At 48.5% G+C, this 24,008-nt stretch overlaps 1 protein-coding gene across 3 annotated transcripts in view; it reads right to left on the reverse strand.

The window, feature by feature from the left end:
• Positions 1-24,008, reverse strand: part of utrn (utrophin) — a 171,244-nt gene that overhangs the window by 103,563 nt on the left and 43,673 nt on the right. For all 3 annotated transcript variants that reach the window (XR_003974299.1, XM_030345001.1, XM_030345000.1), the window contains exons 34-54: positions 23,142-23,321; positions 22,532-22,660; positions 22,022-22,192; positions 21,473-21,532; positions 21,060-21,254; positions 19,396-19,533; positions 19,053-19,148; positions 18,709-18,876; positions 17,982-18,154; positions 15,599-15,749; positions 13,830-14,005; positions 13,304-13,445; positions 12,168-12,317; positions 11,887-12,039; positions 11,477-11,578; positions 10,945-11,071; positions 10,059-10,276; positions 9,652-9,769; positions 9,087-9,292; positions 7,551-7,705; positions 7,016-7,205 (exon numbers count right to left, since the gene is read on the reverse strand). Coding sequence is in view for 2 of the 3 variants with exons in the window: in XM_030345001.1 (XP_030200861.1) it covers positions 7,016-7,205; positions 7,551-7,705; positions 9,087-9,292; positions 9,652-9,769; positions 10,059-10,276; positions 10,945-11,071; positions 11,477-11,578; positions 11,887-12,039; positions 12,168-12,317; positions 13,304-13,445; positions 13,830-14,005; positions 15,599-15,749; positions 17,982-18,154; positions 18,709-18,876; positions 19,053-19,148; positions 19,396-19,533; positions 21,060-21,254; positions 21,473-21,532; positions 22,022-22,192; positions 22,532-22,660; positions 23,142-23,321 (3,198 nt within the window). In the remaining variant the exon portion in view is untranslated. The remainder of the gene's footprint in view (positions 1-7,015; positions 7,206-7,550; positions 7,706-9,086; positions 9,293-9,651; positions 9,770-10,058; positions 10,277-10,944; positions 11,072-11,476; positions 11,579-11,886; positions 12,040-12,167; positions 12,318-13,303; positions 13,446-13,829; positions 14,006-15,598; positions 15,750-17,981; positions 18,155-18,708; positions 18,877-19,052; positions 19,149-19,395; positions 19,534-21,059; positions 21,255-21,472; positions 21,533-22,021; positions 22,193-22,531; positions 22,661-23,141; positions 23,322-24,008) is intronic.

The raw sequence follows: 24,008 nt of genomic DNA on the forward strand, positions 1-24,008 counted from the left end.
TCGTGCCCCTACCTTAGCCCAGAGATCTCACACCAGACCGGTGCCGTTCTCACCGAGAGCAGAGTACTACAACATTTGTGATTTTCTGAAACAAAACGTTGACTTTTCTAAATAACCGCTCTTCGGTTAATTTAAAGCGAACATAAAGAAGGCAGCTCGGGGCGTGAGGCTAGTCGGGGAGCTGCATCATGTTATCGCTAATCGTTGCGAGATGAGGGTGGTGAGGTGTGACCCCTAGGGGGGGGGGTGCACGCCAACCCCGGTCCCCCATGGGGGTGAGTGAATGCAGATGCGATCCAAGGAAAAGAGGGAAAAGCAGAAGAAAGAAGACGGGGGTGCAGGCGGGGGTAATGGAGTGCGGAATGACCGATGCCCCCTGCTGTGTGTCGGAAGGGACCCGCATTCAAATTTACCACCCGCTCCCCCGCCAGGCAGCGGAGGCACGACGCCAGGAAACAGCCTCATCTGGTGAGAGCCTGCCACGCAGAATGTTGAGTTCTACACGACGAGGTTACAGGAGAAGTGTGGGGGAGAAAGGGAAACCGAAAGAGGAAACTGCAATGTTTTGTCAATGGAGTGATTGGGCATTCTTGCAGGATGGCAGAAAAATGATGTGTGTGTGTAGGTGTGTGTAGGTGTGTGTGTATGTATGTATGTGTGTGTGTGTGTAGGTGTGTGTGTGTATATGTATGTGTGTGTATATGTACGCATGTATGTAGGTGTGTGTGTATATGTATGTATGTAGGTGTGTGTGTATATGTATGTAGGTGTGTGTGTGTATATGTATTTAGATATGTGTGTGTATATGTATGTAGGTGTGTGTGTGTATATGTATGTAGGTGTGTGTGTGTATATGTATTTAGGTGTGTGTGTGTATGTATGTATTTAGGTGTGTGTATATGTATGTATGTATGTATGTATGTATGTATGTATGTATGTATGTATGTATGTATGTATGTATGTATGTATGTATGTATGTATGTATGTGTATGTATGTGTGTGTGTGGTTGAGAGAACAGCGCCTCACATGTGACGGCGGTTAGCCCCAGCCCCGCTGAGATAGATGAAGCTGGCATGAAGCACTAGCAGGTTAGACAGGGAGAACAGCCCTGAAGCCTACAAGCCAACACCAGCAGCTCATTATCAATTCACCCCGTCAACAACACCATTCACATCACGTGTATAATCCATTTCAAGCATTGTGGAAAAAATGTTTCTCGCCCCCTTATGGAAAAGTACGCTACTAATAATACATTTTGTGTAGATTGTATTGTGTATCTTTTTTTATTAATTCCAAAGTATAATGCTCAGTATACACTCAGCATTGTAACCAACAACCTTGTATTCGTCATTCTGCATTTCATTGGGAAGCACTGTATTGTACGAATAACTTCTAACTATAAAAAATCCATGAAAGGAGAACTACCACAAAACCTTTTCCTCACCTTGCCACTTTCTCTCAATGGGAAAGAGCAAAAACAGAAGGAGCAAAAACACACTAACAAACACACACACACACACCACATCAAAACAACCACAAACCACAATAGCAATGCACAGAATGTCACCACGGCCATGTCACACAGAAGCATATTGTGAAGACTAGGGCACTGAACACAACATCAGCAGAATGAGACTTCCTTGACTACCAAAATGTTCAAAAGCCTGGAAATCAGAACTAGATTTAAAAAAAGCACGGAGAGGGAAAACAAAGATGATATCTACGGTACAGACAGTTCAATGTGGAATTTGAAACAGCACGATGAGAGTGATAAGGACGTGAATATGCTTTGCAAAGTACACTGCATTCAATCTTAAGTGAAGGTTTCTAGAACACTCAGAAAGTAAACGGCAGAGAGCGAGAAAGGAGGAGAGCAAGTGCGACTCCTCAATACGATCCAAAGCGAGACAAGTCCATTCATCCCAAACCCAAAATAACACAAAAAACGACAAAAACGACCCAAGCTAAAAGGACATCAACTCACACCACACACATTCGCCCCCCACTGGTGCCAATGAACGGAGGACATCCACCAAAACAAACCATGAACCCAGGACCGGAGCAGAAGGATGATAAAAAATAATAGATTCCCCCCCCCCCCCCCCCCCTGTGACTCGTGGGAGCTCCACATCTCCCCACGTACCTTGCAGAGTTTCTGGTAGCGCGGCGAGGAGATGGCCATCCTCTGCAGCCTGTGTAGGAAGACCACCACTTTCTGGAGAGAGGTCCGGACCATGGCCATCATCTTAAGACTGCCACGGCTCTGCAGCAGCCGGCTTCTCCTCCACATGCTAGGACAGCCCTGCCCCGCGCATACTGCTCTCTGCCTGCGCTCCCACTACGGCTCGAACAGCCCCCCCCTCCCTCCTCCCTCCCTCTATCTATCCCACCCACCCGTCCCTCTCTCTCTCTCTCTCTCTGCTTACCTCCCCTCAGCCAGTGGTCCAATTCCCAGCCAAGCTGATGCGATGAGCGCGCACACACACACACAGACTAACACACACACACACACACACACACACGCGCTCTTTCGCATGCGTATGAACGCGTTCTCTCACGCCTTGAAGGGTAAAAGAAAAGGAAAAGCTCAGAGCGGCATGCCCCGCTGCATTACGCACACGGACGGACACACACACACACACACACACACATAAACAAAGACACAGCAAGCACTCACACTACCAGGATCAATTAAATACACACACATACATATGCTAAATCACACACACACACCAGAAGCTGCGTTCAGCACCGGCTCTCATGCGTGCACATGTGGATGCTACCGCGCAATCGGCAGACGCGACGAGATGGGGGACACTCACGTTCTCCTCCACGCAGACATTCACACACCATGGAAGAGGGAAACGGAGAGAGCGAGAGTGAGAGTGAGTGAGAGTGAGAGAGCGAGCCTCGGACGTCCCTAAAAAGGGGCTGAAGGGGACTGAAGAAGATGAATAGAAGATGTCTGAGCGAGAGAGCAGAAGACAGAAAGAGAGAGAGAGTAAAGGATCGGCAGAGCACAGAGGACAGGCGAGTTGAACAGACAGAGTTGGTGACGAAAAGAAATGGTTCTCTCTCTCTCTCTCACACAGAGAGAAGGAGAGAGAGACACGGAGAGAGAGATACAGAGAGCCAGACGGAGACAAGGACAGACAGAGAGGGTCAGACACAGAGAGAGACACAGAGACAGAGAGAGAGAGAGACAGAGACAGAGACAGAGTGTGGGAAGCTTGTGCATTGTTGTGGAAGGTGAATGGCATTCACTGAGGGACCAAGGAGGTCCAAAAAGGATAGAGATAAAGTGAAAGAAATAGACTCTCCCTGGAGGAGAGAAACAATGTGACAATGTACAATGAAGCCCCTTTCACACACAGTGCCAGGTTAATTACTGGGATAGTGATTTTCACTACTCATACATTCAGCTAGGTTCAGGAGGACTCCCGTCTTTCTCCGTTTCACACACAAAGTGCCAGAACCGATAGTATAGACACTCCAGCAGAACCCGGTAACTCTCCATGCCAGCCGCCATAAAACCTGGGGACTGAGAGGAGCTCCCTTACTCCGGAACCTGTCAGGTTTCCAGCCATTATTGAAAAAGGAGCTTGTTTGCAAACCAATGAAGCTGCATTGATATCGGTATCGGCTCAGCAGAGTAGCATTGGCCGCGTTATGATATGGAGTTGCCAATATAAATTAAATCTTCAGCGGAGTCCATGTGTCTTACGTCCAGTTCGGTCATTATTTTCCCTCATTAAATATTCAATAGCTTTTAATCCCATGTGTTTTTGTTCATTATTATTTCTAATGCCTGTTAAGGTCCTTTAACACCAGACGTGTTGCGAATAAAAAAGGCTAAACGGATATTCCAATAAAAATCACGCCGGTAAAAATGAAAGATTGACTATTCAACAACATGGCCTTGGGAAGACGTTCACATCCATGGTTTTAGATGATTCAATTATACTGCATTTTTACTTCCAATCCAAGGGTAAATTTGTATAGCGAACGGCAGTTTACTGATGAGGGGGATTAAATTAAATGCGTATGATGATTCTTTAATACATTCATGTTTTCTCCCCCAATAATAGCCGCTGCAAAACTATTTTCATTAGGCGCAAAGCGAATATGATGCATTTCCGAAAAATATTGTGCCGGCAAAAATGGTAAAATGAACGATTTACTATTCAACTACATGGCCTTGTGGAGACGAGCTTATCTTTGTTTAAAGATGATTCAATTATACTGGACTTTTACTTGCAATCCAAGTGTAAATTTGTGTTGCGAACGGCAGTTTGCGGATATGATGGATTATTTTAAATGGGTGTGCATGTCACGTCCCACAGTGCAAGTAACTGGATAAATGACCGATCCTTATAATAGATATTTCGATAATTATAGGTCTATTAATGTAGTTCACCACTATGGATCCAATAAGAGTATACCGTGTGTTGAAACAGATATAAATAGGCAGTTAAGTCCTTCAACATATACATTGGCCATGGTGACTATAACAAAAGCTCCTGATTGTGATTGGTTGAGCGAATGATTTGATTTATTCACTGGCCTTAATTAAATTAATGTCGCTGTTCTGCTAAACGGAAATCAGGTCGCATGTGTCCGCTCCCATTCAGCATTATGATTTGTATTTATTTCATGCACGAGTACGATGCAAAGCCTATTCACTCTGCATCCCTCAGCTTCTGAGGGATACTTGCAAAAAAAAAAAAAGTGTGCAGTTGTCACTGAAATTGATCAATATCGGGCTCTATTTCTGGTCTCCAAAATGTGAGAACCCAAACGGGCGTTGTTTGGTGCGTCGCTCCTGGCTCCACTCCACCATAGCGTTACATTGGAACCTCTGGATTGGCTGGGCACAGTGGAGCAGAACAGTACCTCCCCACGCAGTTCCCCCTCCTAAGGCTATGCATCACACAGTGTGCACTGGGGGGGGGGGGGGGGGGGGGGCACACGGCACATAGGGCTTAGACTCGGCTTGACGTCAGAGAGAGTCAGCTGCGACGCTGCGAGTGTTAAACTAATGTATTACTAAGAAACCAGCGATCTGCAGACAATTTCTCTGAGCAAATTTGCACGTTACCGTTTTTCGACACAGCTTACCGAAATTAATCTGTATTTACTTGGTCCTCGAGCAGGCGCCCACACGCACATCCACACCCACACACACACACACACACACACTTCGTATTGATGGGCTGATGAGCTGGGTAAAGTGCAGTGTTTAAACAAGGCTTAACTTGATACAGGTCTCCAGTGTGAGTCAATACAGTGACTGGCCCTGTGTTGAGCGAGTACTGTAAAACCACTTTGCTGGGGAGATGTTAGGCTCTGAAGCAGAGGTAAATGCAGGCGTACGGCCGGCTTGGTAGCATCACAACCCCTTCCACGGCGGTTTGGTGTCATCCTAGTGTTAAATCATACAGAGCGTTACATCATAGCTGTACCATCACCCACAGGACACAAAGGCCTAGACATGCTGCTATGCGTTTTTTACTGTGCCATTTACACTGTCTTCAGGCTGTGTGTGTGTGTCTGTATCATGTGTTTCATATGTATGTGTGTTCTTAGTGTGTGAGCGTGCATTCTCTATGTATCTGCATAGGGTGTCAGTTCGATATGTATGCGTGTGTGCAAAGCGTGTGTGGTATATGAATATCTGTGGGTGCATAGTGTGCGTGTGTGCTTAGTGTGTGAGTGCATAGTTTATGTGTGCATCGTGTGCGTGTGCCGCTTATTGGAGATGTGGTATCCGCAGGCCGGGTACTGAGCAGGTCAGTCCACATCAGAGGGGGCCGCTGCTGCAGAGTTAACCACCAGCGCAGCCTGAAGCGTACGACCGGACGCCACGCGCCCGCTGGCAGACACATTAATAATGGATCTACTTTGCAACTCTCGGCCTCCTCCAAAACAATCACATGCCTACTTTGCTTGACCAAAGGGTTGTTTCGGTTTGTCAAGTACTAAAGACAACCAAGCGGACATCTATGGAGGACTTGGCAGACTCCACGACGCATTAGCATGCGGAGTGTCTCCTTTGAGCACTTGTGATTGCAGCATCGCTACAATACAGAGTCGTTTACCAAAAGAATCACTGTTGACAGTTAATCAAGAGTCCATTATGTCAGCTTTACCGAAATTGAGCTGAAATCTCACTTCCCCCATGACGCTTCTGAGAGACACTAGGCATACCGTCATGGTCCCTAAATTATTGGTGAATTCAACCGCCAACGACACGGCTAACAATGATTTTTTTCCCCGTTCTTTCGTTTGCTCCGAGACGGAGGAAGGGTGAGCGCACACACAACACAAGACCTTTCATATTCATGTGAGGACACAAAATGTCCCCGCCCCGCCGGTCCCGCACGTCCACGAGGCGTTGACCGTGCGGATCCGACAAAAGGTCGGGTCGATGCCGCGTCTACGGCCCAAAGACGTACAGAGCGGTGCAGCCCAGTGTGTCATCCACACAAGATGGATAACGGAGATTTGTCTGAGGGATTCAGGGCGGTGGGGAAGGATGAAAGGGGAGGGGGGGGGGGGGGGGGGGGGGGGGGGGCTTTTCAGCGGCAGCGGGGTGTGACGAAGGGATGAACGCGTACCTCGACGTTTTGGATCAAAATGTCCCGTACAAGGAAAGGATAATGTGTGCCAACGGTTCCCTTGGGTGAGTGCTGTGCAAATGACAAGCCAGCTTAAAAAGGACAGACGACGGCGACACACACACGCACACACATACACAGAATTCCAAATCAGTAGGAGGCACAGGGGGAATCAACAGCCTCCTGCCAGCCGTGGATAGGAGAACACGCGTGCACATACACACGCGTGTTGGCGTGCTCTGGCGCACTTGAGCCTCTTTAATTGTGCGCCAACCCGCTAAACTGCTTGTCTTCCAAACGAAGCATGTGCTAATGAAGGGTGACACACAGTTAATTAGCTAGCACCTGTCTCACACACACACACACACGAACCTGAGCCGCGGAGTCGTCTGCCTACCTCGTGCTGTGCTCTGAGCTCCTTCAGGTGGGCGGGGTCCTGGGAGAGCTCCTCCCTCTGCGAGGCGTCGGCCAGGACGTTGACGGTGGTCTCCGCCTCCTGGAGCCACTTGAGGAAGGCCTCCAGCTCCCGGAGGGACCCCTGCAGGCCCTTCAGCTCACAGTCCAGCTGGGCCTGCCGGTCGCTCGCCCTGTCCACGAGAACGCCCAGCGACACCAGAGTCATGTTGGATCCATCATACGTTGAATACACATATCTCTCTCTCTCTCTCTGTGTGTGTGTGAGTCTTTGTGTGTGTGTGTGTGAGTCTTTGTGTCTTTGTGTGTGTGTGTGTGTGTCTTTGTGTGTGTGTGTGTCTTTGTGTGTGTGTGTGTGTGTGTGTGTGTGTGTGTGTGTGTGTGTGTGTGTGTGTGTGTGTGTGTGTGTGTGTGTGTGTGTGTGTGTGTGTGTGTGTGTGTGTGTGTGTCTCGCTCTCTCTATATGTATCTGTGTGTATGTGTGCCTGTATCTGTTTGTGTGTCTTCTTTTGACAGACCTGTTGTTGATGCCGTTCCAGGCGGCGTTGTGTTTGTCCGCAACCTCTTTGATCCGCCTGGTGTCGTCGATGGAATACTCCCGGAGCAGTTGATTGGACAGATCGTTGAAGCTTGCCACGCTGGCCTGGCCTCGACCCAGGTCCTGCAGGAAGGCCTGAGAGAGAGTCAGAGAGAGAGAGAGTCAGATAGAGAGAGTCAGAGAGAGAGAGTCAGAGAGAGAGAGTCAGAGAGAGAGAGAGTCAGAGAGAGAGAGAGAGTCAGAGAGTGAGAGAGTCAGAGAGAGAGAGTCAGAGAGAGTGAGAGAGAGAGTCAGAGAGAGAGAGAGTCAGAGTGAGAGAGTCAGAGAGAGAGAGAGAGAGAGAGAGTCAGAGAGAGAGAGTCAGAGAGAGAGAGAGAGTCAGAGAGAGAGAGAGAGTCAGAGAGAGAGAGTCAGAGAGAGAGAGTCAGAGAGAGAGAGTCAGAGAGAGTGAGAGTGAGAGTGAGAGAGAGAGAGAAGCCATAGAGTGATCACAGTGTGTTTCCCATTATACGACTTGTTGTTTAATTCCTATTCTTTTGCCTTTTGTTACGCGTGTCATCTGCTTTCTGAGCGGCCAATTAGGCACTGAGGATATTGATGTTCTTGTAATGAGACACCCAACTGACATTCAATTAAATTCAGTCTCTTCTGCGTGCCAGACACATTTTTACCCTTTCTTTATTGCGCCAGTAGTCTGGGCTGACTTTTATATATATATTTAACCTTTATATTTTCCCGCACGTCTCTTGAAAACATAATTTAACTTTGTCAGCTAAGCTGACGAATTCTTAAAAAGTTCATCTCTGAGGATTTAAGATGTTCTCAAATGAAGATGGGAGGCCATATATCTTCCAACAGATGACAATTCCAACTATCCAGGAGTGGTAGGGGCGGGAATCTCAACGCGGAGCAGATCAAGCATTCTCATAAACACAGCTGCCCTCTAGTGTTCAGAGGCTGTCATTGCGACACGGCGCCAACGGTGATGAAGCAGAATTGGCAGTTCGCTGAGTACGGCTTCACAATTTAACATGATGAACGACCAGCAGGAAACTCATGTGGGTTTATTAGCAGCCGCTAGGATGAATTGTGGATGCGTGTAATTCGATCTTCCCCAAAGGAGAAGGCTGATGCAATTCTATTATTTTTTTCCTTATTGCCCACATCCCAAAAATCCAATCAAACCGAATTCATTCCATAGACACTAATATGGCTTGATGTCGCTTCACACATTTTCTTTCAGGAAAAAAAATATGATTTGATTGATTAAGCATTGTTGACCATCATTTGAACATCTGTTTCATCCTAACTAATGCAATCGCTCTCTTTAATAAGAATAAACAACCTAACCATTCACATGTAAGAAAACATGCGTTTTTAACTTTATAATAACCATACTAGGAAATAGTGCGTAGGGTTTTTAATTTTTATTGATACAGTTTCTCTTTTTTATGAGATACCACCAATGAGGAGGTGCATTCATTCATCTACGGTACATTTGGACGGGTCACTGTACCTTATTATCGGTCAGTTGTTTCGTCAGTGACTCCCTGGAGTGCTGCAGCAGGCTATGGTAGCGGCCCTCGTTGTGACCAATCACAGACGCCACCTCCAGTCTCTGCTCCTCCCACTGGTCGCTGTGGCCAATCATGTTGTCCAGCTGCCGAAGCCTGGCCTCCACACCGTGCTGTGTGCCGTCCCACTGGCTACGCACCTTCTCCACTATGTGGGGGTGGGGTGGGGGGGAGGGAGGGAGGGAGGGAGGGAGAGGGAGAGGGAGAGAGAGAGAGAGAGAGAGAGAGAGAGAGAGAGAGAGAGAGAGAGAGAGAGAGAGAGAGAGAGAGAGAGAGACCTGGTCATGCATAATGAATACAAAGTGAAAACACAGACGGTTGAGAATTGCTTTGAGGGTTGAATCAGTTGGAAATCCAGTCCAATTACATGGCAACTATTCAGAAATCAAATAAAAAATAGAGGTGACGGAGGAAATGACGGCCGAACTATACTGTACGGCCAATCTTAAACCACCCCGCGCTAGAGGACCCATGCTGGCAGGATGGCGTCAATACAGGCGCTCGTACGTTTCTCAGTGATGGACGTGCGCACGTCCAGATTGGAGGTCTTGTTCTTGATGTTCTGTGCCAGGGTGAAGATGTCCTCCAGCTGTGGATGGCGCTGCTCCAAGTCGCTCTTGGTCACCTGCAGGGTGGACGCACACGCACACTCAAAAAGATGTCCACGACATTTAACACAAGCACTTCTTTGATGGTTCAAGTTTTCCACGATAAAAACTGGTCAAGAAACGCTCGCACGCACGCAATAAAGGCACACGTTCTGAACTCCTACACTTCTTTGCGTCCTCACTCAGGGTTCACATTTCATTGACAAAACCTCCTGACCCCCTGAAGCCCCCCCCCCCTCCCCCTCAACCCCCAGCACCCCCCACAGCCTCCCCCCCCCCCCCCCCCCATAGCCCCCCGGCCCCCACCTGCAGGCGGCGGATGGTGGCCCGGATCTCCTCTGTGTCGCCCACGGTCACGATGTTGGACTTGAGCATCTGGCTGATGAGCAGCAGCCAGTCGGCCAGCTCCGTGGCCGTCACGTTCAGGTCGGTGGGCGCCACCGTGTCCACGCCGTGGGGCGGGGCCTGGTGGCGGGGGCCCTCGCCCGCCAGGACGGGGCGGGACGCCGACGGGACAGAGGACACTGGGGGGTTGAAACACACATAAATCTGTTGTTATATTATAAAAACATAATATATTATAAAAACATTGTGATTGTACAATGTTTGACGGATGTGGGCTCTGTGGGCTCTTTTTTCCACTGAAGATATTGAATGTTTGTCATTCAGGCAACATAAAAAGTTATTTCCCAAGTTTGGTGAAATTGCCCTAGAAATGGTCCAAAATGGCCCTGAATCACATTAAATGGGGGGGGGGGCTTGCTAGACACAAGTTAATTTCCTATGGGTCTACAGGGGTAAGATAAGAAAGGCCAAGGAAGCCAGCCATGCAGGGCTGCTATCCACCGGATGTCTGAGTGCGACAGGCCTTTGTGTGAGCTGCTGTTAAAGGAACCAGCAGGGGCTTGGATCAGATCTACTCGTGGGCGCGTCTGTCTGCCCAGATGGATGACGGATAGATCAGCCTACCATTGGTACGGTCAGCTGGGTCGGCTGGCAGGTTGATCTATCGTATGGGTAGGACAGCAATGTACCTCATCGAAGTAAAACATTGACTATTTACTCTCTAAAGTTTAGAAGGGACATACTGGGACGTAGTCAGGTAAGGCTAGACTTAAATAGGGCCCTTTAAGCTACACTCTAGCTTTCTGCCGGCCATCAAACAGGAAGTGGGGGAGGAAGTAGGGCGTACCGAGCTGCTGGTGCTGGACCATGCTGTGATGCTGCATCCACGCTGAGCTGGGAGGCGGAGCCTGGAGGGACTCCCGCAGCCGCACGTCCAGAGCCTTCCAATCAGAAGCCAGCTGCTCCACCTTGACCTGTGCATTCCAGGGAGACATTGGAAACACACGGGTTCAACTCGATCCCTCTGTGGAACCAACGAGTGGCAGTACGCCCTGTAAGTGGTAGAGCGTACTGCCACGAGATGGCCGACCGCCATGTGGCAAGAAGCCACATGAAACAATAGCTCAGGCATTGTATTTCTGCACACTACAGGTGTGCAAAGCCTTTCTCTGATTCATGGGTGGAAGTGTTTTACTGGAGAGAACGCCACGAGCTGGAGTCTAATGAGAGCCCGTACAGCGACGCGCTTAAAGTGAATCTTTAATTAAGGTACATCTGCCAGAGGAAAAGAAAAGCAATTACCCTAATGAATTGCTTGACTCATGCGCTACAAATTTGCATTACATATCGACAAGTTTTGTTCCTATGGCAACGGGGACCTTTTCTTGAGGCAGGAGCTGCTGTCGCCGCTGCAGCTCTATGGAGCGAGCCAACAGGTCTTCCAGGTCTCTCTTCCGCTCCTTCATAGAGGTCTCTAGCTCCTGACACAGCGAACACACACACACACACACACACACAAAGAAGGTTGGTGCATGCCCATGTTGTGTCTCTAATGTGTGAATGCGTGCGTGTGTGTGTGTGTGTGTTTTCAATAACACAGCAGGCACAAGGCTTGCATTCAAGGTGCTGCGTAATCTATTTAAAATAATGTTTAAAGTCTGCAACATTCCAAGAGTTGGGAGTTCTTGGTGTGTGTGTGTGTGTGTGTGTGAGAGCAAGCCCCTGCTGGCTGCTTCCAGTCAACCGACAAGGAGGAGGGAGGGAGGGGTGGGGGGGGGGGGCGGGTTACCTGCGCCTGGACGGGGCTGACGCCTCGGGCCGCGATGGTCTGGTGCGTGACCTGGACCCAGTCCGTCAGGCGGTTCATGCGGTCCTGGAAGACCGCGTGGCCTTGCATGTTAGTCTCCGCCTCCCCGGCCTTGTCCATCAAATCACGGGTCACCTGAGAGGAGACGGTCGACGGAACAAAATACAATCATCCTTTCAACACCACCACAGACCAATCCATATAGCGTCGGCCCAGAGCTCCACACAGGGCTCACGAGCTGCACAGGCACCCCTGCCACCCACCTTGCTCCAGCTGAGGTTGATGGCCCTCAGCTTGGCGACGTGCATGTCCCTCTCCTGGGGGCCCATGATGGGATTGGCCAGGATGGGAGGACCATGCTTGTTGAGCCAGGCCAGGCTCTCGTTCTGCGCGTCCATCTCCTCAGCCAGGGCCTGAAGCGGGGGGGGGGGGGGGGGGAAGCACCGAGACACTGAAAGGAAGATTCGGGCTTCAAAGCTGAGGACTTGTTACGAGAAGGAGTCACCAGAGAAACTAGGGAGGATGTGGAGAAATGGTAACAACAACAGAGATCTAAGCAGATGGAATAGTGTGAAGAGAGGTTCAAATGTATTATAAATGCCAAAAGAGAAAAATATATGCTTGTCTTTTTATCGTTCATTCGTCCTCATTAATGTTTTTGACTTTGTTTTCAAATTCTTGTGTGTTTAGTCAACACACCTGATCGGATCTGATCTGCATTCAGAGAGCAGGAGGGCTTTTGATCCCAAAAATCATGAAATATAAATCTGAAATAAATAATAGAAATCCCGCTTTCTTTCAGTTCCAACATTACAGGTTGGAAAAGCCTGACACTGAGGGCCGACCACAAAGAGAATAAGAACAATAAAAGCACTGTACGAGACCACGATGACAGCAGTATCACAAGGCTCCTCTGAGACACAAGGCTACTGAAGCCCAAAATACACCGCCGTTGGACGGTGTGTGTCAAAACAGCCGCCCCTATTCTTTTCAATATTCAACCCCCACACTGGTGACTGTTAGGCGCGTGCCAGTGCACGCCACTGTCCTATTGCACCGCGTTGCCGCCCCTGAAAAAGCGCTTCTTTTAAAGCTGAAAGCTGAAAGTTGACAAGTTTGCAGGTCTTCCTGTTGATGCTGCAGCGCGACACTTCCTATTGGTGCTAGGGGCTGCACTTGACGCGAGTCATATTGCAAGTTTGACACTTGAGAGACACAAGGCTACTGAGAGACAAGGCTACAGAGACACAAGGCTACAGAGAGCTCCCCAGCCCGGAGAGACGTTGATGTGGGCTGGTGGAGAGACGTTGATGTGGGCTGGTGGAGAGACATCGATGTGGGGTGGTGGAGAGACATCGATGTGGGGTGGTGGGAGGCCGTGCAGATGGAGGAGGGGTACCTTGAGTTCTTGGAGGTTTCTGTCCGTGGCGGCCCCATCAGGAAGTGAGGCGGCCGCATGCTCAGCCTCCTGCAGCCAATGGGAGAGCTCCCCGCTCCTCCTCACCAGCTCTGCCAGAGCGCCTGAGTCACCTTCAGCCAACCTGCAAACACACACACACAGGATCACTACGTCACCTCTCTCATTCCACAACATTTATATTGACATTGCAGTTGTATCTGGAGCTTAAATCAGTCAACAAGGCAGAGCGGAACTTTATAAACCTATAATACATAAACACCCAGTTAACTCAGGAAGCCAAGACACATCCCTCCAATGAGGGATAGAGTTCCTTAGCGCTGTGATAATGACCATTATACACACATTCGTCTGTGTCTGTGTGATTTGTGTGTGTGTGTGTGTGTGTGTGTGTGTGTGTGTGTGTGTGTGTGTGTGTGTGTGTGTGTGTGTGTGTGTGTGTGTGTGTGTGTGTGTGTGTGTGTGTGAGTGAGACAGAGAGAGTGTGTGTGTGTGCACATATGCCTACCTCCTCCTCCGCTCCAGCACCTGGCGGCTGACGGCCCTCCAGCGCTGGCCAAGGACCTCCAGCTTGTCCTGCAGCAGGGGCCCGTCGGGGCCCGACAGCTGCCCGATGATGTGCTCCCCCGTGCGGGACAGCACGGCCAGGTCGGGCTGGTGGCTGGCGAGGCCTTCCTCCAGCTCCTGCAAGACAGATGGAGGGAGGGAGGGACACACACACACACACACACACACACACACACACACACACACACACACACACACACACACACACACACACACACACACACACACGAAAGTTAAGAGGGTGTGGAAATCAAACGATCAAATAGATGTGCGTCAGCTCATTTGCCCAGGGCCGGGTCCCTGGGCACTGCTCTCTCCTTCCATCAAAAGTCCCCCCTCTGACCAGCCGCCCTGAGTTGTGGCCAATCAGCATGCCAGCCGCCAAATCTTCCTCCCGCCAAGCCGCAGTCATAAAGAACTGAGGAGGGAGCGTCACGCTACCCCCGGGGTGGGTCAAATAATTGGTCCATCAATTTCCGAACGCTTGATCTTAATCATGACCTCTCTCTCTCTTTCTCCCTCTCCCTCTCTAACGAGACACTGGTAGCTCGTAGATAGAGTCAGGAACTCAAGAGTATCCCCAGCCTGGAGGCCATCCTGATCACGTGACCTCACACTCTGTCTGGCTACAAGGCCCAGCGGATCGCATCCATTTCAAATCGGTGGGAGTCCTTGCCTTGACCGACAAACTCCGTCACCCAATCAGCGGAACAATACATGTGATGCCTTCACGGTGGGCTGTCCAGATCAGAGAAAACATATTTTTCTTCCGAGAAACTCTGCGAGTTCATACTTTTGTTCTTGTTTAAAAGTAGTCATCAAGTCTATTTCTGCAATAACTGCACATACGGCCTTGTGTACTGCAATAATGCTGACGTTACCACTTGTTGCTTGGGGAGACACCATGACTGCATTACCAGCAGCGGCCTGTATTTTACACACTCAAATATGACGTGGCCCTTGATTGACCAAGTTTACGTCATCGACTACGACGCAATCCCTGTTCGGCCCTGATTACATTGTCCTCTCTGGAGGTGGATGTGGGTGGAGGTCCGGCCCGTAGCCAAACAAAGGCGGTCTTTCCCACCGTCATCGATTATTTCAGGGCTTCATTAACAATCAAGTTGACTTGAGACTTGGTAATTTAATAACACGAGAGGAGAAGTAAATAAGTTGCTTTTACCCCCCCACCGCCCCCGCCTGCATTGCTTAGTTTCTACCTCTACTTCCACGCTGCGCTCTATAAATCAACCGGCTGCATATGCATGCTGTTTGGTTATTAGGTGAAATATCGGGCCATTGTCTTACTCTCCTTGGGAGGAAAATCCAATTATCCCACATCTCTCGCCAGCGGCTGGCTTTAATCACGGGGAGTTGACGCATTACCATGGCACATTTATTGTGCGGGGGAAAACGTTATTTGGATCACGAATGAATGAATAAATAAGGACGTGTCCTTCCTTGATTGAACTTGAAAGGCATTGCTGGCCTTGCATCTGTAGTAAAACATAGTATGTCCACATACATCATCCACTACTTTAACCTCAATGGAGACATTTAACGTTTGATTACAGACCATTTTCACCTAGAATCCCAGAAATCTAAAATAACATCACGTCGGTGTACATCTAGTTCAAACACACACAGGTCTGCATGTATTTACTCATGCATCACACACACACACACACACACACACACACACACACACACCTGCTGGTGTAGCGCGGCCGTGTCCAGGTCCAGCTGTCCGTCGGGCCCCGTGCCCTCGGCCATCAGGCCCTCGGTGTCCCGGAGCCACTGGCCGAGGTCGTTCAGGTCACAGTGGAACTGGCGCCACTCCTCCACGGCCCGGTCGAAGCCTCTGCAGCCCACAAGGTGGCGCCACCACAGTCATTACACAACGCTCATCACAGAATGCTCGTTACAGAACAAGCGGCCCAATTGACCTGATTCATCCAGTTTAGCGTCTAGAGAGGCTGGAGGGAGGCCGCAAACGTTCTGCTTTGATTATGGAAATAAGAAACACGTGACATTATGCCATTTGTCGTTTTAGCATGTATGTTCAGTGGAATGTCCGTGTAGCTTATAGCGGCGAACCGAGGAAAAATAACATACTGCACGTTTGAAGTCAATAGAAGTAAATATAATAAAATGCAATTTCGCACCTGCCTATGAACCAGCTGTAGCTATAATTGATGCCATCTGCAGTCTGTTACTCTCTTTTGACATTAAAAGGGTTTTTCCTCACACAAAATAACAGTAGTAGAAAAACTAAAGCGTGGTTTCACGTGTTGTTTTGGAGATTTTTCTTGCAGTTGGCTATGAACACTTTAATACATCCACAGAATTAAAACCGTAGACACATCCCTGTTCACAAGGCTTGCTACCATGTATCCGGCTTTATCGATGAACAGAGACTTGATGTACGGAGGGCAGACGTAATGAACACATCCAGGGGTTGGGGTAATCGTGACCTTCTCTGAGGTCTAATACATAACTACAAAGTAGTGCTACCCTGCATCTTTGCGGATGCTGAAAGCAGAATTGATTGTTTTTACTCTTCACAAAAATGACAGTGATTTTACTTCTGCTCTTTTTTACTCTCCCATTTTCTCACTTTGAGCAAACACATAAAAAGCAGACTGGCATCAAAGCCGTGGCATCCAATTTCCTGTTGACTCAAATCAGACAAACACAATTTATCCAATCATCTTCACAATCCATTTCTTTTTAATGCGAGCGCCTGACTTATTTTGGAACGTCTATTATCGTTTCAATCACGAGGAACCCCGAAGGAGATGCAGAAGAGGCTAGAACGGCAACACACTCGTTGAATATCAGATCCCTACACTATTGTTGCCAAGCAGCTACAGACATCTCTATTTCAGATGCGACTATCATCATCATGGGCAAGTTCGACACTTTGTGCATGGAAACACTTTGTGTATGGAAAATAAACGCCCAAGGAATGCTGTTCCTTAACAACAAGGTCAACCAAGAGCTTTTGAATGTGGGAGAGAGAGCGGAAAAAGGAAATAATGGGGAATTGAGCACAAGTCTGAGCTTGCGTTTGTTTCCGCATGTGTGCCCAAGGAACTGTTTTGATAGTAATCAAGGTCGATAAGGGGGCGCGTGCGTGCGTAGGCGTATATGTGTGTGCTTAAGGGGCTTTTTGTGAGTGTGGGAGATCGACAGTATCTGAGGTCAGATCGTCTTTCTGTCCATCTTATCAGTGGAAGATTCCTGACGGACTGGCAGCTGGCATTTAGTCCGCTAGGCTTAGGTAAAGACACCCGCGTGCTTTCAGCCGCACAAACACACACACACATGCTACGCACACACAGCATACAATTTGTATGCGTTTCCCATGTTATGTTCGTCACTCATCCATTCTGACAAGGCATCATGGGCGTGTGTGTGTGTTTCAGGCTGGGTAAATTTTTTTTTATTATTTACTTATTTATTGATCCGATTTGAACCCGAATCCCTGTGATGCTATCTAAATTTTCTAATTAAGGGGGCTTTTTGCTACTTGATGGACTGGACAGTGAAGAAAAATGGGGAGGCAGGTTGTAGAAGAGAGGGAATGACATGCACCAGAGCAGCGAGAAGAATCTAACCTACTGCCTTTAATATATGCCCTTTCCTGTGAATGCTCCAAGGTCTCCTAAGGGCAGCCTCCGAGCAAAAATGTACACAGAAAATTTAGCCTTTTGGCTAAATTCTTAATGCAAACATGAAAATGTTTAATAATGCACCACTTTAGAGGGTTCCTTGTACAAAGAACAGCATTAGTTATTGAAGAATCTCTTTCATATCCCGGCAATATTGATATTGCAACTGAAATAGCCCTAACCAAATCAATATTGAATAAAAAATTCTAATCTCTGTGCGTCTGTGCGTCTGTCTGTCTGTCTGTCTGTCTGTCTGTCTGTCTGTGTCTGTGTCTCTGTGTCTGAGTCTCTGTGTGTGTGTCTCTGTGTGTGTGTCTCTGTGTGTGTGTGTGTGTCGCTGTGTATGTGTGTGTGTGTGTGTCTCTGTGTATGCGTGTGTGTGTGTGTCTCTGTGTATGCGTGTGTGTGTGTGTACCCACCCCTTGCGGTGGTTGTAGACGCGGTTGAGGCGGTCCCACTCGGCATTGAGCTGGGTGAGGGCGTCTCCAATCTGTGCCACCTCACCGGGGCTGGCGTCCTCGATGGCATCTGGCTGGCGCTCGTGGAGGGTGGCCACGCGCTCTCCCAGCTGATCCAGACCGTCCTTTATGTTCTATGGGGCGAGAGAGAGAGAGAGAGAGGGATAGTCAGAGAAGAGAGAGTCATAGAGAGAGAGAGAGTCATAGAGAGAGAGAGAGTCATAGAGAGAGAGAGAGAGTCATAGAGAGAGAGAGAGAGTCATAGAGAGAGAGAGAGAGTCATAGAGAGAGAGAGAGTCATAGAGAGAGAGAGAGTCATAGAGAGAGAGAGAGAGAGAGAGAGAGAGAGAGAGAGAGAGAGAGAGAGAGAGAGAGAGAGAGAGAGAGAGAGAGAGAGAGAGAGAGAGAGAGAGAGAGAGAGAGAGAGAGAGAGAGAGAGAGAGAGAACGACAGAGAGAGAACGACAGAGAGAGAGCGAGTCAGAGAAAAATAAGGAAAAAATATACAAAGAAAGATTATGAAAGAAATAAGTAACCAAGAGAAATGATGTTCAATTTGAGAGGATAAACAGAAATTAAAGTGTAGTGTATAATCGTAGTGTATAATAAGTGTAGTGCATAATAATTAGCAAATCGCTTATGATTAAATAAGCGATTTGCTGATGTACAAAGTATGCAGGCTCCCCCACCCTCAGCGTGTCCTCCTGGGTGGAGAAGTCCTCGTAGTTGCTCCCGCTGAGCTCCTGAGAGTTGAGCAGCAGCTCGCTGTCGGCCATGGCCAGCAGCACCTTGTTGATGTCCAGCAGGTAGTCTGAGGCTGAGGGGCCAGCGGGAGCCGCACGCTCCACTGGCGACATCTGGTGGCCGCGCAGGGGTAGGACAACAGAGTCACAGGGAAGAGAGCAATCACATTATAAAGAGGTGATTGAGGGGCAGATAAAAAATTCTATTGCCATTGGTCTCTTCTAATTGTAAATACATGATTTGATTATGAATGTACATCTGGTCCTTTTTTTGGGTATAACACGCGTACCTCAGAAGACATGTCGCTGCTGTGTTCCGTGTAGCTGTATGTGGAAGACGACTCCACTGAGGTGTCCACCTGTCTGACCTGCAGCACTCTCCGCTCCTGGAAAACACCCGCGAACACACGCACACACACACACAATTCATCCACAAATGAGTACAAGGTACAACTGACCATCACAAATCACATCTTTCTACTGTAAATGACAAAAACTCCAAATAAATACAGAAATAAACACATAACAACCGATACCTTTACCCTGCATAAGTGTTAAAGGCCTCTGTTTGTGAGAGGCAAAAGGACAATGTGTGTGCGTGCGTGCGTGCGTGCGTGCGTGCGTGCGTCTCACCCTCTGAGCAGAGTACTGGCTCTGCAGTCGGAGAAGCAGCACCCTCAGCTCCTCGCGCTGGGTGTCGTCCGACGCGTGCTCCAGCACCTCCTCACCGCGACGGAGCAGCTCCTCCACCCCAGCCTTCTCCTCGTCCAGCTGATGGGGGGTGATGGGGAGTTCAGAGGTCAAAGAGAGAGACGCAACGCAACAGCTTCTGATCCATGGTGGTTGATGTTGTTGTTGTTGTTGCTGAAGACGACGACGACGACGACGACGACGACGACGACGACGACGACGACGACGAAAAGCCAACCAAGTGCGAGTCGCCAAAGGTTTGGCAACTGTTCCATGCACGCTTGACTGAATCAAATGTAACTTGCCAACATCACGAACAACAAGGCTTGCTGCGAGTTGAGCAAGGATACAAGAAAGCCAAGCTAGCTTCCTGGCCGTCACACTGACCTTGTGTTGGATTGGTCGGCCTTTTCATTCCAACACACACATCCAGTGTTCTTGAGTGCGAGTGTGAGTGTGTGGCAAACAAAAAACACTGATTAATCTGTGCGCTCGCAAACACTTCCTAGGCCTTGGGATGGCCAGTCAAAGCTATGCTTATCGTTTATACAGCCACTACAGCTGCTGGTGCTTCACACACACTCATAAAACGGCGTAGATAAAGAACAAAGAGGACACTATAAGGAGTGTGTCAAACAATATTTCCTCAACTCATTGTGACATTATATTGTAGTTGGCAAACGCCTATGAGAGAAGACTTCAGCAAACATGAAAACACTCAACTATTTCCCCTGATCAGCACAACTCAAAGCCTTGCATAACAGCCGCTCTGTTTCAGATAAAGTATACTACTTAAAAGCCCATCTGTAGAAGTAAGTAAAAGTATAAAATATAGTCGTTTTTTTAAACACAATTTTATATTCATATCTACTCAGGAGTGATGTTAAAGAGCAATTGAACCAAAAAGCGTGCTTTAAACGTGGAACTATGTCTTATATGATCGTGAAAATAGTAATCCATGCTATTATGTCATTGTATGTCATTATTTGACAATATTCTAGAGAAAACAGGTGTTCATTCCTATGTTTTTGCCATTCTCCCAAAACACTAGGTGAAGGTTCCACTCTGAATCCAAGGCAGGTAACGGTCTTTGGGTGATGCTGAGGTGCCTGAAAGTACAAATCCAGTCCAGTTGAAGCGACGACGGCGAGGTGTGTGTAGGAGTGCGATGTGTGATCGATGCGTGGAGCTCTGCCTCGGCAGCTGTGGACCCGAGAGAGAGGGATCTACTCGGACACCTATGGTATATCGCCCCGACGTGTGTGAATGCGGCGCGTGGCGCTCTGTCTGACCAGCGGCTTGTTCATATTTTCCGCATCCGACCGGGTTAAGCTCCTCCAAACATCGCCACCTGCGACCGGCGCGTTTCATAAGAGACACTCGCTCACTATGACGCTCATACACAACGACGGTACTGAAAAGGTATCATACAGTTGCCATGGGTCGTAACACCACCCCCCCCCCCCCCCCCCCCCCCCTCCCCTCCCAAACTCATAGTCATAGCGGAATCCTAACGCTATGACTATGAGTTTGGGAGGTTCAATGACCCTTTAAGGAGAGAGGTTCCAGGGCCATAGTGGATGTTGAACACAGTGAATGGGCTGAACCTTGTCATCATCCAGGGACTGTGCGGGCTCCTGGTGCCGCTGCAGGGCCAGCAGGCTATCCTGGAGCTGGGCCTGGAGGTGCAGCACCTCGCTGGGGCCCTCTGACCGCCCGGGGCCCCCGGAGGGGACCTGGGACTGACTGGCGCTCTGGACCTCCATCCTGCTCTGCTGGCTCTGGATGAAATTCTGTTGCTGCTGATAACAACAACAACAACAAAAACAGCGAACGATTAATTACGCTTGGTTTGTGTGAGCAGAATGGATTGTATTAAAAAGGATTGGGCTGCCGGCATTGCATTGCAATTGAGTTGTGAGTGACTAAAGAGTACATTTATTTAAGATGGCGAATGTGGTGGTATGAATAGATGAGGTTTGGGTATTTAAAACGGTTGCACTTTTGGTTTAGCCGTTACCTGCTGAGATGATTGCAGCATCATCATCTCAACACCGCTGCTCTCCAGACTGCTCATCATCTGTTAGACACACGCACACGCACGCGCACACGCACACACACACACAGCGACACATACTCATACATGAATTACATGGAGGGGAAGATAGTCGGGTTTTGCAAGTGAACTTGGTGTTCACTTGCAAATGATTGGTTTTGATTTGGTCTACCGAGCGCACATTCAATTATAATCTGTCTGGAGGTAGTAAACTATGTGTTTCCTTATCGCTTACTTGCAGGCATTATTGAGCTATAAGCCAAACGTGTATATTGCCTTGAAAAATGTGTTTTGAATAAAAAAAATAATTACTTCTAGTATATAGAGTATATGAAACGAAACGTTCCTCAAGAGTAAAACGCAACAATCTACAATGTTCATCCATCCAGGCAATGTCCCTCGAGTGATCATTTAATGGTTTATTCTTGTAGCTCCAACCCGAGCCACTAGAGGGTGCTAATGGGGAGACACAGCGTGGGTTTGACCCACACTGATGCGTGCCTGCGTGCGTACCTGGGCCGTCTGGATGTGCTGGGACACCTTGTCGAAGTTGCGGTTGAGCTCGGCCAGCTTGGGCTCCACCACGTCGTGGCAGGCCGGCCCCCTGCTGCTCATCAAGATCACCGCCTGCTCCCGGACGCTGTCCACGCGCAGACGCAGCTCCGCCAGCTCCTCCAGCATGCGCTGAGCACACACACACACACACACACACACACACACACACACACACACACACACACACACACACACAGGAAGAGTGTGTGTTAGGACTTTGTAGCATCCACAACATGATGTGACTCATGATGTCGGCTATGGCTTACTGTCTCGTTTTAATGCAAAATTTGATGTGTCGTGAGATTTCCTTTTTGTTTTGTGCGAAAGCAACAACTAAACTTTCTTGACTGTGTAACAATCTTGGACATTTTGACATTTCACTCCACCCATGAAGGCCTTATTATTCCAATCAAAGCATATAGTAACTATGACCGTGAAGTATGGCCTGCTGGCTCCGAGGGCCGCTACCTTGATCACTCTCTCTCTGTCTGCGGAGGGCAGTCTCTCGGCCTCGTCCAGGTGGATCTGCGTCTGGTACAGCCAGGTGCTGATGTGGGCCAGGTTCTCGTCAAAGATCTCCACCTCATTCTGGTGGCTCTGATGCGGGTGAAAAGGGAAAACAGTGACACGGGCGCAACGTCAAGCAACACTGTGAAGGTCAGGTCTTCTGCGGTATTAAAGCATTTTCTTTATAAAAGCATAGAAAAGTATACTATTCATAAATATAAACGTCTCAAATAAATGTAAAAATGAGGGCCGTCCATATAGTCAGGGCCATTTATTCTCTGTACTTTTCATTACACATAAGTGGTAAAAAGGAAATGGAGAATTGTGTGCCATCCCCATAGTCAGGGACATTTATTCTCCCTTTACTTTTCTTTAGACATAAACTTTTGGAATAAATGGAGAAATGAGGTCCGTCCATATTGTCGGGACCATTTATTCTCTTTACTTTGCATTATACATAAAGACTATAAATAAATGAAGATATGAGGTCCGTCCATATAGCCTAGCCTCTTCATACCCTCTTTACTTTCGTTATCTATAAACATGATGCTTAAAGGTGGAGCTCCCTCACCAGCACGGCGCTGAGCCAGTCCTCGGTCCAGGTGCGCACGCGGCCCCAGCCCTCGTTGAGGCCGCTCAGCTCCTGGTCCAGGCGGGCCCCGCCGCCCTCCACCAGGGTCTGCAGCCCCCCCGCCGCCTCCGCCAGGGCGCCCAGCTCCGCCTTGCGCCGCTCCGTCTCCTTCAGCAGGCCCTGGGGGGCAGAGGGGGGGCGGGGACGTCAACCGATACATAGAGACACACACATAGAGACACACACACACAGGCAAACAAACAGAAGGACACACACACACACACACACACACACAGGCAAACAAACAGAAGGACACACACACACGCACACACACACACACACACACACACACACACACACACACACACACACACACACACACACACACACACACACACACACACACACACACACACAGGCAAACAAACAGAAGGATACACACACACACACAAAAACAAACAGAAGGACACACACAAACATTCCCATTCACACACACACACACACACACACACACACACACACACACACAGGCAAACAAACAGAAGGATACACACACACACACACACCAAAAAACAAACAGAAGGACACACACAAACATTCCCATTCACACACACTTGTTGAGGCAGATAATCAAACAACCAACGCAAACAAAATGTACACATCCGACGTTGATAAATGAATTATATGAGGAGATATTTTATGACATAAACAACCTAAGAAACAATGCTATAGACTTAGAGATCCACTGGATATAGGAGGTAAAAATATACACACAGCATACACACTAACACAAAAAACATAAACACACAAACACTCACACACACACACATACAGTCAAAGAACACAAAGAACACAAAACACACACAT

This window comes from Gadus morhua, chromosome 21, assembly GCF_902167405.1.
Source record: "Gadus morhua chromosome 21, gadMor3.0, whole genome shotgun sequence".
Classification (NCBI taxonomy): domain Eukaryota; kingdom Metazoa; phylum Chordata; class Actinopteri; order Gadiformes; family Gadidae; genus Gadus; species Gadus morhua.